Source organism: Gorilla gorilla, chromosome 2 (genome assembly GCF_029281585.2).
Source record: "Gorilla gorilla gorilla isolate KB3781 chromosome 2, NHGRI_mGorGor1-v2.1_pri, whole genome shotgun sequence".
In the NCBI taxonomy this organism is placed as follows: domain Eukaryota; kingdom Metazoa; phylum Chordata; class Mammalia; order Primates; family Hominidae; genus Gorilla; species Gorilla gorilla.
In genome coordinates this window covers 207,316,696-207,331,637 of record NC_086017.1, presented here as the reverse complement: position 1 = coordinate 207,331,637, position 14,942 = coordinate 207,316,696, and the positions used below count along the sequence as shown (strand labels likewise).

Sequence of the window (14,942 nt, the reverse complement as noted above, 5' to 3'; positions counted from 1 at the left end):
CTGGAATACCCTTCCTTCCCTGGACAGCCACACACTTGCCCCTCACCTCCTTTACGTCTTCATTCCAATGTCGCCTCCTCGGTGAGGCCTCTCTTGGCCACCCTGTCTAAAATGTCACATTCACCCACACTTCGTGTTTGCCTTCCCTGCTTTATTTTTTTCTCCTTAGCATTTATAATTACTCAACATATTTTATAATTTTCACAGGTATCTTTTTTATTATTCATTCATGACTGTATCCTCACCACCCAGAACAGTGCCAGCCACTTAGCTCAATAAATGTTTGTTAAATGACTGACTGAACGAATGCATGAAGCAACTATGAAATGGAAATGGCAGGGCTCCGAGAAACAGACCCGTGAAGAGGTTCCACTCCCTCTCTATTTCTGGACAAATGCAATGTCCGTTTAGATGTGACCCTCCAGGTTTTGTGCGTGTGTGTGTGTGTGTGTGTGTGTGTGTGTGTGTGTGTGTTTTGACGGAGTTTTGCTCTTGTTGCCCAGGCTGGAGTGCAGTGATGTGATCTCGGCTCATCACAACCTCTGCCTCCCGGGTTCAAGCGATTCTTCTATTTCAGCCTCCTGAGTAGCTGAGATTACAGGCACCCGCCACCATGCCTGACTAATTTTGTATTTTTAGTAGAGACAGGGTTTCACCATGTTGGTCAGGCTGGTCACGAACTCCTGACCGCAGGTGATCCACCGTCCTCGGCCTCCCAAAGTGCTGGGATGACAGACATGAGACACCCAGCACCCTTCAGGTTTTCAGCCCTTTGCCAAAGGTACAACCCTTTGTAATGGTCTAAACAAATCTGCTCTCTAATTCACTTTTCGTCATACCCAGCATAGCACTGTATTCAGGAGAGAATCTGAAAGGAGCTCTTTTTGAGGAGGTGGGGGGAGAGAAAGAGGCTAAAGATTTGGCTAGGTGGGCAGTACAGTCCCAGCCTGCTGTGCGTCAGTTGAGAGCAGGTACACAGAATAATTCCTTCTTCCAGAGGTGGGTCACAGTCCTGGGAATGCCTCACACATATTAGAGTTGAGAAAGAGAGGAGGCTGATAAAGCAGGAGACTGTCCTGCCTCGGAACCCTCATTCCCTCTTTGTGTTTCAGATCAGTACCCGCCCTCCATCAATGGTGGTCGTGTGGTTGAAGCCTACAAGGGACAGACCACGCTGATTCAGTACACCAGCAATGCTGAGGATGCCAACTTCACACTCAGAGACAGCTGTACCGACTTTGAGCTCTTTGGTAGGAATATTTGGCTGGCTGGGGAGAGCGGGGAGGTGGGTAGGGGATGAGGTCAGAGTCAAATTTGGGAAATTCTGCATTGCTATACCCAGCAACACTTGCTGTCACTCTTTCATTTGAATATCCAGGACCGGCATTTCTGAGGAGCGATATCTATAACTCAAATAGGTGCCCCCCAGTAAGTAGTAGTGACGGGCTTATGGCGGTTTGGCCAGATAGCTAGAGTGACTCTGGGCACACAGAACTGATTCAAGGCCGGGCGCGGTGGCTCACGCCTGTCATCCCAGCGCTTTGGGAGGCCGAGGTGGGTGGATCATCTGAGGTCAGGAGTTCGAGACCAGTCTGGCCAACATGGTGAAACCCCGTCTCTACTAAAAATACAAAAAAAAAAAAGCCAGGCATGGTGGTGCATGCCTGGAATCCCAGCTACTCAGGAGACTGAGGCAGGAGAATCACTTGAACCCAGGAGGCAGATGTTGCAGTGAGCTGAGATCGCGTCACTGCACTCCAGCCTGGTGACAGAGCGAGACTCTGTCTCAAAAAAAAAAAAAAAAAAAAAAAAAAAGATTAGAAGATCATTTAATCTCAATCTGATCATATATAATCATCTTTAGTCATTATGCATTCACCAAATTATTAGAATAATCAAGTGCAACATTTAAAATGACCAATTTACAACATTTTTATATCTATTAAAGGAAGGCTCTGATGTAGGACAAGATTTAAAGAAATAGGAAAAATACTTTCGTTTGTTACCTTTCTTGCTCTTTTTGTCTGGTAACCATGTTTACCTAGCCGTGTCTCTCCTTGTCTGGTTTCCCGGGCTAGGACCCAGTAAAGTGCCATCGCTCCCTCTCCATAAAGGTGTTAGAGACCCCGAGCCCTACATCCATGATCAGGGCCAAAGGGTCCAAGCACAAGTGATGCTGCTTTCGTCTGTTGCCAGCACTAATTCAAAGGGTCCAAGGGCATCAAAGGGATGCCACTTTCTGTCTCTTGCCAGCACTAATTCTGAGGGTGACTGTTCTTGGCTAAACCAAAGCCCCGGGGGGCATATTCTGCGTTCTCTTTGCCTCTCTGCCTGATGTTCTTTCTCTCCGTGTCTCAGAAGGGACTGCTTTGCCGGCATCCCTTTTGCCCCACGTGCGTCCTCCCAGGTGCGAGACAATGGCACTGAGAGGTTTTCTTCTCCACGGGCCCCACCCCTGAAGGACGATGGTCTGGAAATTATGTTCGTCTATTCTCTGTAACTTCCTTTCAATCTGCTGTTTTAAGGAGACTTTCCTATTTTCTTGAAAAATATCAGTTTGATCTGAAGATACGTAGTAGTGTTTCACTACAGTCTGGTGTCTGAAGGGGGTGTCTGGGAAAGGTCCAGGAAGTGGGGGGTGGGTGAGAAATCAGGGCAAAGGATGGGGCTGCTGTGAGAGTGAAGCCAGTTTGGCCGGCAGCGCAGCCTGGGGAGGTGTCTGGAGGGTCCTGGCCTTGAACCTCCATCCTCCAGGATGTCCCATCCTGGTGTGAGCCCAGCCAGGGCTGCCCTTTGGGGTTTCTTCAGGAGGAAACTGCTTTCCCCTCTGTGGCGTTCCCCGCTACAATCAGTATGTTGGACTGGTGCCACCTCCTTCCAGCTGGGAGCGTGACCAGGATCACCCCCAATACCAGCCTTGCTCAAAAGAAATGACCAATGAGATTTGTCTGCGGAGCGGGGAGGGTGGCCTGAGAGGGGTGGGGGAAGCCCTGTATCAGCAATCATCAGACCACAGAGCTGAGGAGTCTCCCAGCTCTCAACATTCTCATCTTCCCCGGGGCAGAGAATGGGACATTGCTGTGGACACCCAAGTCGCTGGAGCCATTCACTCTGGAGATTCTAGCAAGAAGTGCCAAGATTGGCTTGGCATCTGCACTCCAGCCCAGGACCGTGGTCTGCCATTGCAATGCAGAGAGCCAGTGTTTGTACAACCAGACCAGCAGGGTGGGCAACTCCTCCCTGGAGGTGAGTGTTGGGAGGTGGGGGAGGAGTTTCTGTGCCGAGGGGAGAGGAAATGGGAGTGGAATGGATGCTGTGATTCTGCCTGTCCTGGGTGTGTCTGTATTGGAGGTGGGTGGAGCAGTGGTAGGTGAGTAGAGCAGATTCCAGTCTCAGGCCACAAACTCACATGGGAAGAAAGAGAACTTTCTGGCCGGGTGCAATGGCTCACGCCTTTAATCTCAGCACTTTTGGAGGCTGAGGCAAGCGGATCACAAGGTCAGGAGATCGAGACCATCCTGACCAACATGGTGAAACCCCATCTCTACTAAAAATACAAAAATTAGCTGGGCGTGGTGGCAGGTGCCTGTAGTCCCAGCTACTCGGGAGGCTGCGGCAGGAAAATTGCTTGCACCCGGGAGGTGGAGGTTACAGTGAGCCAAGATTGCGCCATTGTACTCCAGCCTGGGCAACAGAGTAAGACTCTATCTCAAAAAGAAAGAAAAAAAAAAGAAAAGAAAGAAAGAAGGAGGGAAAGAAAGGAAAGGAAAGAAAAGGAAAGGAGAAAAAAGAAAGAAAGAAACTATATTGGAGAAAAAGAAGGATGAAAGAAAGAAAAAGGAAGGAAGGAAAGAGGAAAGAACCTTTCTTTATTCCTTATAGTTCAACTGGATTTTTATCTCCCACCTCCCCTTCTGCCAGGTTGGCAGGAAACTTCCACCTCCGTCTTTCTCACAGCGCCCCACAGCTCTGCGGCGAAGCCCAGCAGAGGGCCCTGCGGTGTGGGGTGGAAGGTGGTCGTGGGTCCCTGGGTGTGAGTCCACACAGGTTTCCATCACAGCTCCGCCCCACTTCCCCTTCAGACCGAGGGAGAGGCTCTGCTGCTTCTGTGCCTTGCTCAGACACAGGACACCTTTTCTGAGGCCGCTTACAGTCCCGTCTGCCTAGAAGCACCCCACAGCCATTTCTCCCTAGGATGTCATCATCACGGTGCTGGGAAGAGAGCTGCGGGTCCCTCTATCTTGACACCTCCAAGCCCCTTTGCTTTCTCTTTTACTGTCTCCTTCCAGCTAAAAGAAACATCTTTTCCAGTTTGGAGAAACTACTTCTCCATGTTTCTAGCCAAGATACTTGGCCTAATTCCACGACTCTTGACCTATCTGCTTTTTTATTTTTATTTTTGGTTGTAAAGGAAGAGCCAGAAAGGAAAGTGTTTATCTGGCAACACAAAACTACCTCCTTCACCACTTACACACACACGCATGCACACGCACACACAGACACACACACACATCCTTCTGAAGCATGAGCAGAGAATGGGTACTTGAAAGGGATAGAGGTAGGGACGGTTGGTGGGGTAGGGGGTAGAAAAGGATAAAATACACAATGGGAAAAAGAGATTGAAATCAATATACTATTCCATAGATCCCCAAATATCCACTCTCGGGAGTAGCAAGTGTTAGAGGATTCCATTTTAGGGAGATTCCCCGAGTCGCTTCAGTAAGGGAGTTAGAAAGGGGAGCGCAGGGAGCTTGGTGAGGTCTCGGCGCCGCAGCCTTTGCTGAGCTGCTGTACTGGCTGCTGTGTTTTCTCACAGTGCTCAGCAGGGAGGCTCCGTCTTCTTGGTTTGGGAGTCAGCAAGGGCGGTCAATTTCAGCTTATATCAAATCCAGTTTGCAGGCCACATAGGAGCCTGAGGCAGGCGGATTGCTTGAGCTCAGGACTTTGAGACCAGCCTGGGCAATATGGCAAGACCCTGTCTCTATTAAAAATCAAAAAATTAGCTGGGCGTGGTGGCATATGCCTGTAATCTCAAGTATTTGGGAGGCTGAGGCACAAGAATTGCTTTAGCTTGGGAGGGGGACATTGCAGTGAGCCGAGATCGAGACACTGCACTGCAGCGTGGGAAACAGAACGAGACTGTCTCATTAAAAAAAAAGCAGAAGAAAAATACAAAAATTAGTGGGCATGGTGGTGCATGCCTGTAGTCCCAGCTCCTCGGGAGGCTGAGGTGGGAGGATGGCTTGAACCTGGGAGGTGGAGTTTGCAGTGAGCCAAGATCAAGACATTGCACTCCAGCCTGGGCAACCGAGTGGGACCCTGTCTCAAAATAAATAAGGAATCCAGTTTTCAAGCAATAGGACATACATGGATACATATACACATGGATACATACATGGATACATATATACATGGATACATACATACATGGATACACACACATGGATACATACATGGATACACACATGATACATACACACATGGATACATGGATACACACATGGATACATACACACATGGATACATACACACATGGATACACACATGGATACATACATGCATGGATACACACATACATACGTGGATACATACATCTATACATGGATACATTCATTCATTCATTCATGCTTCAATCATTCATGCATCCCCCATCTTACTCTAGAAAGGATTTCAGGCAAAGAGCTAGAGTGTGAGAGGGAAGAGGCTGAGATCCTGGTGCAGGGCCAGGCAGGGGGTCAGGGTAAACAATGACCCAGGGAGGCCAACTGGGCAGGACTACCGTGTGGCTTTAGGCAGGGCCTTACCGCCCCACGGCCTGGTCAAGAAGGTGCTCAGCAGGTGCTGGTGGGGCTGAGACATGACTCAGGGTCCACAGGTTCTCAGGCCAAAGGGGTCAGTCAGAAACACCCAGAAGCCCTTCCCAGTTTGGTCTCCTGGCCGCCCGTGATCGGCAACCCTCCTCCAGGTGGCTGGCTGCAAGTGTGACGGGGGCACCTTCGGCCGCTACTGCGAGGGCTCCGAGGATGCCTGTGAGGAGCCGTGCTTCCCGAGTGTCCACTGCGTTCCTGGGAAGGGCTGCGAGGCCTGCCCTCCAAACCTGACTGGGGATGGGCGGCACTGTGCGGGTGAGCCGGGAACAGGGCCTGGAGCAAGCGCTTCTGGGAGCAGCTGATAGCTCAAGGGTGTAGACAGCCAAAGGCAAACCATTTCTCTCCTTCTTCCAGCAGATCTTTAGAATGCTCAATCTAGGCAGGTATGGGAAATCTAGGCAGGCCTGGAAAGGCGGTGGTGGATGGTGTGGGGCTGGCGGAGAAGAGGTTGTACAGGCATAGGGGAGGCGACGGGGCTGGGCATCCCTGAGGCATTGATGGGGGGAGCCCCGGATGAAAGACTGAAGATGGTTTGGGGAGGAGACTTCAGCAGCCGCCAGGGAACCGGGCAAGCTGGGTCCTCGGGATCCCTGGGGATCTTCAGAGACACGAGGCTCAGGATCTCTGCATCTCACGAGTCAGGACGTTTGGAGGGACTGGCGTGGGGATCCGGCAGCAAAGGTGCCTGATTTTCCCTTTGAGTCCTCCCAGCCATCTGTTCCTCCCGCTCTGAGCCACCAGAGTCTGATGAGGGAGATCACAGCGAGGCCTTTACCAAGCCCCCTAAGGCACCCAAATAAAATCTACAGATCACTGTGCCTTCAGAGCCGAGGCCAGAGTGGGTAGAACTGCAGCTTTTATAAAGGCAGAAAAGGAGATGGACGTGAGAGGGGAGGGCGTGAGGAAAGCCAGCTGGGGGCCCCTCCTCTGCCAGCCTTCAGGGTCCTTTCTGAAGCAGAGGGTCTGAGAAACACTCCAGTCCTTCCACAGAAGTGGAAGAATACCTGTCTGGCCGGGGAAAGGGGTTGCCCTGCAGAGAAATGCCTGGAAAAGGGGGGAAGGATGGTTTGGGGTTCCGAGTGGCCCGAAGCGGAACACTGGGGGAAAGCAAGCCTGTCCCGGAGCGGGTTTCCACGGGCTGGGCTGTCCCTCTGCTGTCCAGCGCGCTGCTGCTGACCTCCCTACTCACTCTGCAGCTCTGGGGAGCTCTTTCCTGTGTCGGAACCAGTCCTGCCCTGTGAATTACTGCTACAATCAAGGCCACTGCTACATCTCCCAGACTCTGGGCTGTCAGCCCACGTGCACCTGCCCCCCGGCCTTCACTGACAGCCGCTGCTTCCTGGCTGGGAACAACTTCAGTCCAACTGTCAACCTAGGTACCGCCAGAGACCCCGCCCTCTCACCCCCGCACCCCGCCTGGGCCCCGCCCTCTCACCCCCGCACTCTTCCCGGGCCCCACCCTCTCACCCCCGCACTCCGCCCACCTTTGGGGAAGATGGGGAAGCTCTGGGGTCACAGGACAGAGCTCCAGATTTCTCTGGGATGGTGTAAGATGCGGGCTGTGGGAGCTGGCGAGGCAAGCTGTCACGGCAAGGACCACGGGCCTGTGTGGCCTATGGAGGAAGGACGGAGGCAGAGACCTCACAGCTGGCTCAGTGAGATGAGCGCTGGGGAGGCCCGGAGCATAGTGGAGTGAGCCCTAGCGTGAGGGCCACTTCTCCCAGTTTCTTCAGCGACCTTCTGTCACTGTGGAATGTAGGGTGAGGGCCACTTCTCCCGGTTTCTTCAGCGACCTTCTGTCACAGTGGAATGTAGGGTGAGGGCCACTTCTCCCAGTTTCTTCAGCGACCTTCTGTCACGGTGGAATGTAGGGTGAGGGCCACTTCTCCCGGTTTCTTCAGCGACCTTCTGTCACGGTGGAATGTAGGGTGAGGGCCACTTCTCCCGGTTTCTTCAGCGACCTTCTGTCACGGTGGAATGTAGGGTGAGGGCCACTTCTCCCGGTTTCTTCAGCGACCTTCTGTCACGGTGGAATGTAGGGTGAGGGCCACTTCTCCCGGTTTCTTCAGCGACCTTCTGTCACGGTGGAATGTAGGGTGAGGGCCACTTCTCCCGGTTTCTTCAGCGACCTTCTGTCACGGTGGAATGTAGGGTGAGGGCCACTTCTCCCGGTTTCTTCAGTGACCTTCTGTCACTGGAATGGAGCAGTCGACTTGGGCTGGCCCGACAGACTTTTTGGGTAAGTCTGGGTTAACCCTGGGGTGATGATACATTTGCTTCTCCCATCTCCAGAACTTCCCTTAAGAGTCATCCAGCTCTTGCTCAGTGAAGAGGAAAATGCCTCCATGGCAGAGGTCAACGCCTCGGTCAGTGCTGCAGGCCACGCTGTGGGTGGGAGGGGGCGCTTGGCGGGTTCAGGCCAGGGCAGAACCATCACTGTGCGGCCTTCATCTTGTCATCCATCTGGATTCAACTGCCAGAGGAGGCCGGAGCCTCTTGCCCCATGGGAGGTGCAGGGCATTAGGAAGTGAGGAAGGCCCAGGACAGAAACCTCGACTCATCATAAGCAGAGGCCAGGGTGCCAAGTCACCCCAGCCGAGACCTCTAAGCATCTTGGTTATGATCTGAAAGAAACTAAAGGACATTTCACCTCCCGGGAGTCTTCCCTGACTTCCCAGAGGGAACGGGCGGCTCCCTCTTCTTGGCTGCCATGCCATACCTCAGTCACAGGCAAAGTGGCACAACTGCCGAGTGGTTGGGGCTGTAGAATCCTGCACACCCGGAATCAGAATCCCTGCTCTGCCCCTCACTAGAGCAGTTGTGCTAACTAGACACATCATGTAACAGGTCATCTGTAAACACAGGGACAGTCATAGCACCTGAGTCAACAGGCCGTATCACCGTTGAAATGATAATGTGTGTCAAGCATTTAGTCCAGTGCCTGACACACAAGTATTCAAACATGATGACTGCTATGATCACTACTGCAAGCCTAGCACTCCCCACTCCACACTCCTCACTCCCCACTCCCCACTCCACACTCCACACTCCCCACTCCCCACTCCACACTCCTCACTCCCCACTCCCCACTCCCCACTCCATACTCCCCACTCCCCACTCCCCACTCCACACTCCCCACTCCCCACTCCCCACTCCCCACTCCCCACTCCACACTCCCCACTCCCCACTCCACACTCCTCACTCCCCACTCCCCACTCCCCACTCCCCACTCCACACTCCACACTCCACAATCCACACGGTAAAATCTGTTGACATTTGTCATCTGCGCCAGACAATGCACTCTTTGAGTTTAGACTCCACCTAAGTCACCTTGACACCCCTAGCCCCTGACCATCTCCTAGGTCTAAACAACCCATGTTCAATATACTGGGGAGGAGGTCATGAGTCATGCGTCAGAGGCAAGGTAGGGGCCATTCATGTCAGATTCTCTGCTCGTCATATGAGGCCGAGGGGGGGACAGAATGGAAAACCCTTCACTCTCAACAAACATTATTAAGCAAGGACCCATGACACTCACTGAGCTAGGCTAGAGTGCAAGGGTGCAGAGACAGGTGAGGAAGGTGCTGGGGTCCTGGGGCTCCCGTTCCAGGAGGAAACGGATGAATACACCCATCAAGGTGGGAGGGCGTCTCCCCCCTGGATGGGGCCTCACCCCCACCCCCATCCGCCATCCTCTGACCTAGGTGGCATACAGACTGGGGACCCTGGACATGCGGGCCTTTCTCCGCAACAGCCAAGTGGAACGAATGTAAGTGGGACTGTGTCCCCCTGAGCCCCCAGATCTCTTCCTCATCCCCCGCCCCCAGCCCCCCAGCCCCCCTCACCGTTGCCCTCCCACACAGCGATTCCACAGTACCGGCCTCGGGAAGCCCTGTCCAACACTGGATGGTCATCTCGGAGTTCCAGTACCGCCCTCGGGGCCCGGTCATTGACTTCCTGAACAACCAGCTGCTGGCCGCGGTGGTGGAGGCGTTCTTATACCACGTTCCACGGAGGAGTGAGGAGCCCAGGAACGACGTGGTCTTCCAGCCCATCTCCAAGGAAGACGTACGCGATGTGTCAGCCTGTGAGTCCGTCCATTCCGGGGACACTATGGGGGTCACTGCGGGTGGCGGGTAAACAGAGGTGCTTCAGCCCACACAAACAAGTTAATTGAGTTTTTCTGTTTGTTTGGTTTTGAGCGAAAACGTGAACATTTTGTCCAGCTGCTTTTTAGATTCAAGAGCAGGAGCAGCCAGCACTGCTGAGGCAGTCACACGTATACAGCTTCACGGAGCAAGCACCCAGCCAGGGCCTTGCTGACTGTGGCTGCTAATAAAACAGCAGCAATTTAGTTTCATAAAATTGCTAATAGTTTTCTTAAAATGCCATTGCACTTAAGCATACACAGGGACACCCCCATCGTCTCTGCCCTCCAGCGGGAGGATATGAAGCTGGAGACTGGAGACTGGCCGGGGACAGAGGCAACTACTCCCTGAAATGATGTCACCCTGTGCAAGCACCTTCCCCAGGCCAGGCCAGGCCTCAACACCCCCCAGCACCTTCCCCAGGCCAGGCCAGGCCTCAACACCCCCCAGCACCTTCCCCAGGCCAAGCCTCAACACCCTCAAGCACCTTCCCCAGGCCAGGCCTCAACACCCCCAAGCAGCTTCCCCAGGCCAGGCCAGGCCTCAACAGCCCCAAGCACCTTCCCCAGGCCAGGCCTCAACACCCTCAAGCACCTTCCCCAGGCCAGGCCTCAACACCCCCAAGCACCTTCCCCAGGCCAGGCCAGGCCTCAACATCCCCAAGCACCTTCCCCAGGCCAGGCCAGGCCAGGCCTCAACGCCCCCAAGCACCTTTCCCAGGCCAGGCCTCAGCACCCCCATCTGAAAATGAGATGGGATTTCTGAGCCCCCTTTCAGTGCTGACAGCCCCCGGTTCTCCCGGAACAGGAATAAGTTGGCAAGCTTGTCAGAGAAACAAAGGAATAACGCAACGCATCCTATTTTCTATATAGGGCAGGGCAGTGGCCACACCCCAAACACAACAGAAACTGCTGTTTTACTTGGGTCTGGGACCAAGCAAGAGCTTCTCCCAGAATCCAGGCTAAGCCTGCTCTCTCCCGGAGCAGTGGGTGAAATCCCTCAGAACTACTGTATGTTGGGGAATTGGGGTAGGAGGCGCAGGGAGGCAAGCCCTAACTATGCAATTAAGGAAAACCTATAATTTTTATTATACAAGCATCGTATGTTTATTGCAGAAACTTTAGGAAACACAAACTTAACAAAAAGAAAAGAGGAAAAAAACCCTGTAATCCCAATCCCCAGAGAGACAACAATATTTCGTACATATCCTTCTGAACTTTCTTTTATGCCTAGGAACCTTCACACATTGATTTTTTATTGAAGGATCAAATCATTCCTAATGTTGGATAACCTCCTCATTAAACAATTGTGAACAGGTTGTCTCATATATTGTGTCCATATTCCCATTTGCCATATTATAATGGTATGTTTGAATATAGTGTCATATTTTAAAATGCGTTATAATAATCATTACCATTGTTTGAGTGCTTACTGTGTGTCCGGCAGTGTACTGAGTACTGTGGACACATTATCTCATTTAAATCTCACAGCAGCATAAGTGCTATTATGATCATTTCCTTTTAAAGATAAGGAAACTGAAGCTGAAAGAGTGAAGGAATGTTCCCTGAATTACACATCTAGTTACCAGCAGAGTTTCAGTTTCCACCCAAGTGTGGCCACCTTCAAAGCATGTGCTCTTCAGGAAAGCATTTTCCATAGGAACCTTTTTCCACAGGAACCTTTTTCCCTAGGAAACTTTTTCCATAGGAAACTTTTTCCATAGGAAGCACCATCCCTTGGTAAGGATGTGCAGTAGTTTATTTAACCAGACCCTACTTCTGAAACGTTGTTACTATTATCCACCACGCTGATCTGAACGTCCAGGAGCATATGTATTTGTGCACTTCTCTAATTATTTCTCAGGATAAACACCCGAAAAGGAATTCGTGGCTGAAAAGGTATTGATTTAGTGTTCATCAGTTGCTTTCTGTGTTAATCTGTGTCCTTCCCGACAGTGAACGTGAGCACGCTGAAGGCTTACTTCAGATGCGATGGCTACAAGGGCTACGACCTGGTCTACAGCCCCCAGAGCGGCTTCACCTGCGTGTCCCCGTGCAGTAGGGGCTACTGTGACCATGGAGGCCAGTGCCAGCACCTGCCCAGTGGGCCCCGCTGCAGGTGCATAGGGCTGTGGCCAGGAGGTGGAGGACAGTGCTGGGGAACCCAAGCTGGGCAAGACACTGCAAGGGGTCCAGGAATTAGGATGGCTCGAGAGATCAGAGACCAGGGAAGAGAGGACAGTGGAAAAGGAGAGTTGTGAGTGCCTGCTCTGTGTGGAGAATAAAGGCGCTATATTACAAACTCTGAAACCCAAAAGAGCCATAGGGGGGATTAGAACCATTTCGAAGATGAGAAAACTGCAGCTTAGAGATGACAAGGAACCTGCCCCAGGACGCAGTAGGTTAAGCAGCAGGGCATGGTTTCCAAAGCCAAACATTTTTTATATTTTTATGTTTTGAGATGGAGTGTCATTTGTCGCCCAGGCTGGAGTGCAGTGGTGCGTTCTCGGCTCACTGCAACGTCCTTCTCCCGCGTTCAAGCGATTCTCCTGCCTCAGCCTCCCGAGTAGTTGGGATTACAGGCACGCACCACCACGCCCTGCTGATTTTTGCATTTTTAGTAGAGACGGGGTTTCGCCATGTTGGTCAGGCTGGTCTCGAACTCCTGACCTCAGGTGATCCGTCCACCTTGGTCTCCCAAAGTGCTGAGATTACAGGCGTGAGCCACCGCGCCAGGGCCCAAAGTCAAACCCTCCCACCTGATCTGGCTGCTGCTTCCCTGCTGTCTCCTTGTGGGAAAAGAACCTGCAGTCCTGTGTCTAGGCCAGTCCTGCCCCTCAGTCAAGCGAGGCGCCTTTGCCCCTGCCCTCACCAGCAGTCCCCGGGGCTCCGCTGGTTAACAGCGCAGGAAGCCGCGGCCCCACGCAGGCCTGGTCTCCGAGCCCTCCGCCAGCTGCAGTTCCAGATCCCGCCGAAGGAGGGGGCGGGCGGAGCGCGGGTGGGGCGGGGCCCAGCTCTCCGGGCGGGGTGGGGCGGGGCGGGGCGGGGCGGGGCGGGGGTGTGACTGCGCATGCCCACCTGTGGCCGGCATCCCTGCTGCCCAGGTACGGCTGAATTCACACCAGGTTTTGTTTTTGTTTTTGTTTTTTGAGACGGAGTCTTGCTCTGTCCCCCAGGCTGGAGTGCAGTGTTGCAATCTCGGCTCACTGCAACCTCCACCTCCCAGGTTCGAGCGATTCTGCCTCAGCCTCCTGAGTAGCTGGGATTACAGGTGCGCACCACCACGCCTGGCTAATTTTGTATTTTTAGTAGAGATGGGGTTTCACCATGTTGGCCAGTCTGGTCTCGAACCCCTGACCTCAAGTGATCCGCCCGCCTCAGCCTCTCAATGTGCTGGGATTACAGGCTTGAGCCCGCGCGCCAGCCCAGGCCCATGTTTTTAAAGCCCACACCCGCCTCCTTTGCCCAGTGGTCTCACTTCAGCACGGCCTCAGGGCTGACTCAGTCTCTCCGGAGAGTGGGGCGAGCCCAGCCTCTCCTACAGAACCTCTTCTTCCCCAGCAGAAGAGGAGGGGCTGGGAGGCTGAGCTCCCGCCTCTGACCACCTGTCTGTCTCTCTTGGTCACCAGCTGTGTGTCGTCCTCCATCTACACGGCCTGGGGCGAGCACTGTGAGCACCTGAGCATGAAACTCGACGCGTTCTTCGGCATCTTCTTTGGGGCCCTGGGCGGCCTCTTGCTGCTGGGGGTCGGGACGTTCGTGGTCCTTCGCTTCTGGGGTTGCTCCGGGGCCAGGTTCTCCTATTTCCTGAACTTAGCTGAGGCCTTGCCTTGAAGGGGCAGCTGTGGCCTAGGCTACCTCAAGACTCACCTCATCCTTACTGCACATTTAAGGCGCCATTGCTTTTGGGAGACTGGAAAAGGGAAGGTGACTGAAGGCTGTCAGGATTCTTCAAGGAGAGTGAATACTGGGAATCAAGACAAGACTATACCTTATCCATAGGCGCAGGTGCACAGGGGGAGGCCATAAAGATCAAACATGCATGGATGGGTCCTCACGCAGACACACCCACAGAAGGACACTAGCCTGTGCACGCGCGCGTGCATACACACACACACACACACAAAAGCGTTCATAATGTGGTGATGGCCCTAAGTTAAGCAAAATGCTTCTGCACACAAAACTCTCTGGTTTACTTCAAATTAACTCTATTTAAATAAAGTCTCTCTGACTTTTTGTGTCTTCAAAACCAGGAATTCCATTCCTGATTTTCTTCTGGTGGCCGAAGGGCTGGACACAGGCTTCTCCCAACCATCAGAGGGCACAGAGTGTGGAGGTTAAGTGCTGGGCAGGCAGTGGAGCAGTAGGGGCAGCTGGATCCAGTCCTAATCAGCCCGGTTACCCATGCTGGAAACCCTCAGTTGCTCCACCCCAACCTTGCTTCATGCTCCACATCACCTTCTTCTTCCCCCACCCCAGCACAGGCCAAAGCTTCGCCCGCTAAGGAGGAGAGTGAAAGAGATACCCCAAGATGGAATGCCCCAGACCCTCTCCCAGGACCCCTCCCTGCCTGCCTGTCCATCAATTTCACAAAAGTCGTAAAAGGATCAATGCACAGCGTGTTTTCCTGTCTGGTGGCTGTCCCCACCGCCTGCGTTTCATGGAAGAGGGATTAAACCATTTCAGCTCCCTTTCCGGGAACCAACTCAAGAAACATGCCACCACCCCACCCTTAGATCTGGAGCACCCCATTCCTCATATACCCTGTCTGTCCTTTCCCGGACCCCAGATGGAGTCTTCTGAGGTTCTCCATCCCAGAGCCCTTCACCTCTATCCTGCCTCCACTTGTCCCCAGCAACCTGATCAGCTTCCACAGAATCCTCTCAGCAGGCGGGACTTTTACACCTATCTGGTGTAATAACTCC

At 53.1% G+C, this 14,942-nt stretch overlaps 1 protein-coding gene across 2 annotated transcripts in view; it reads left to right on the top strand.

Moving 5' to 3' along the window:
- MUC4 (mucin 4, cell surface associated) overlaps positions 1-14,384 on the top strand; it is a 70,016-nt gene extending 55,632 nt beyond the window's left edge. For both annotated transcript variants that reach the window (XM_063704494.1, XM_063704493.1), the window contains 9 exons: positions 1,113-1,250; positions 3,065-3,246; positions 5,966-6,125; positions 7,067-7,246; positions 8,163-8,236; positions 9,575-9,639; positions 9,734-9,957; positions 11,974-12,136; positions 13,647-14,384. In XM_063704494.1, the coding sequence (XP_063560564.1) occupies positions 1,113-1,250; positions 3,065-3,246; positions 5,966-6,125; positions 7,067-7,246; positions 8,163-8,236; positions 9,575-9,639; positions 9,734-9,957; positions 11,974-12,136; positions 13,647-13,851 (1,391 nt within the window). In that variant the 3' untranslated portion in view covers positions 13,852-14,384. The remainder of the gene's footprint in view (positions 1-1,112; positions 1,251-3,064; positions 3,247-5,965; positions 6,126-7,066; positions 7,247-8,162; positions 8,237-9,574; positions 9,640-9,733; positions 9,958-11,973; positions 12,137-13,646) is intronic.
- The last annotated feature ends 558 nt before the right edge of the window (positions 14,385-14,942 follow it).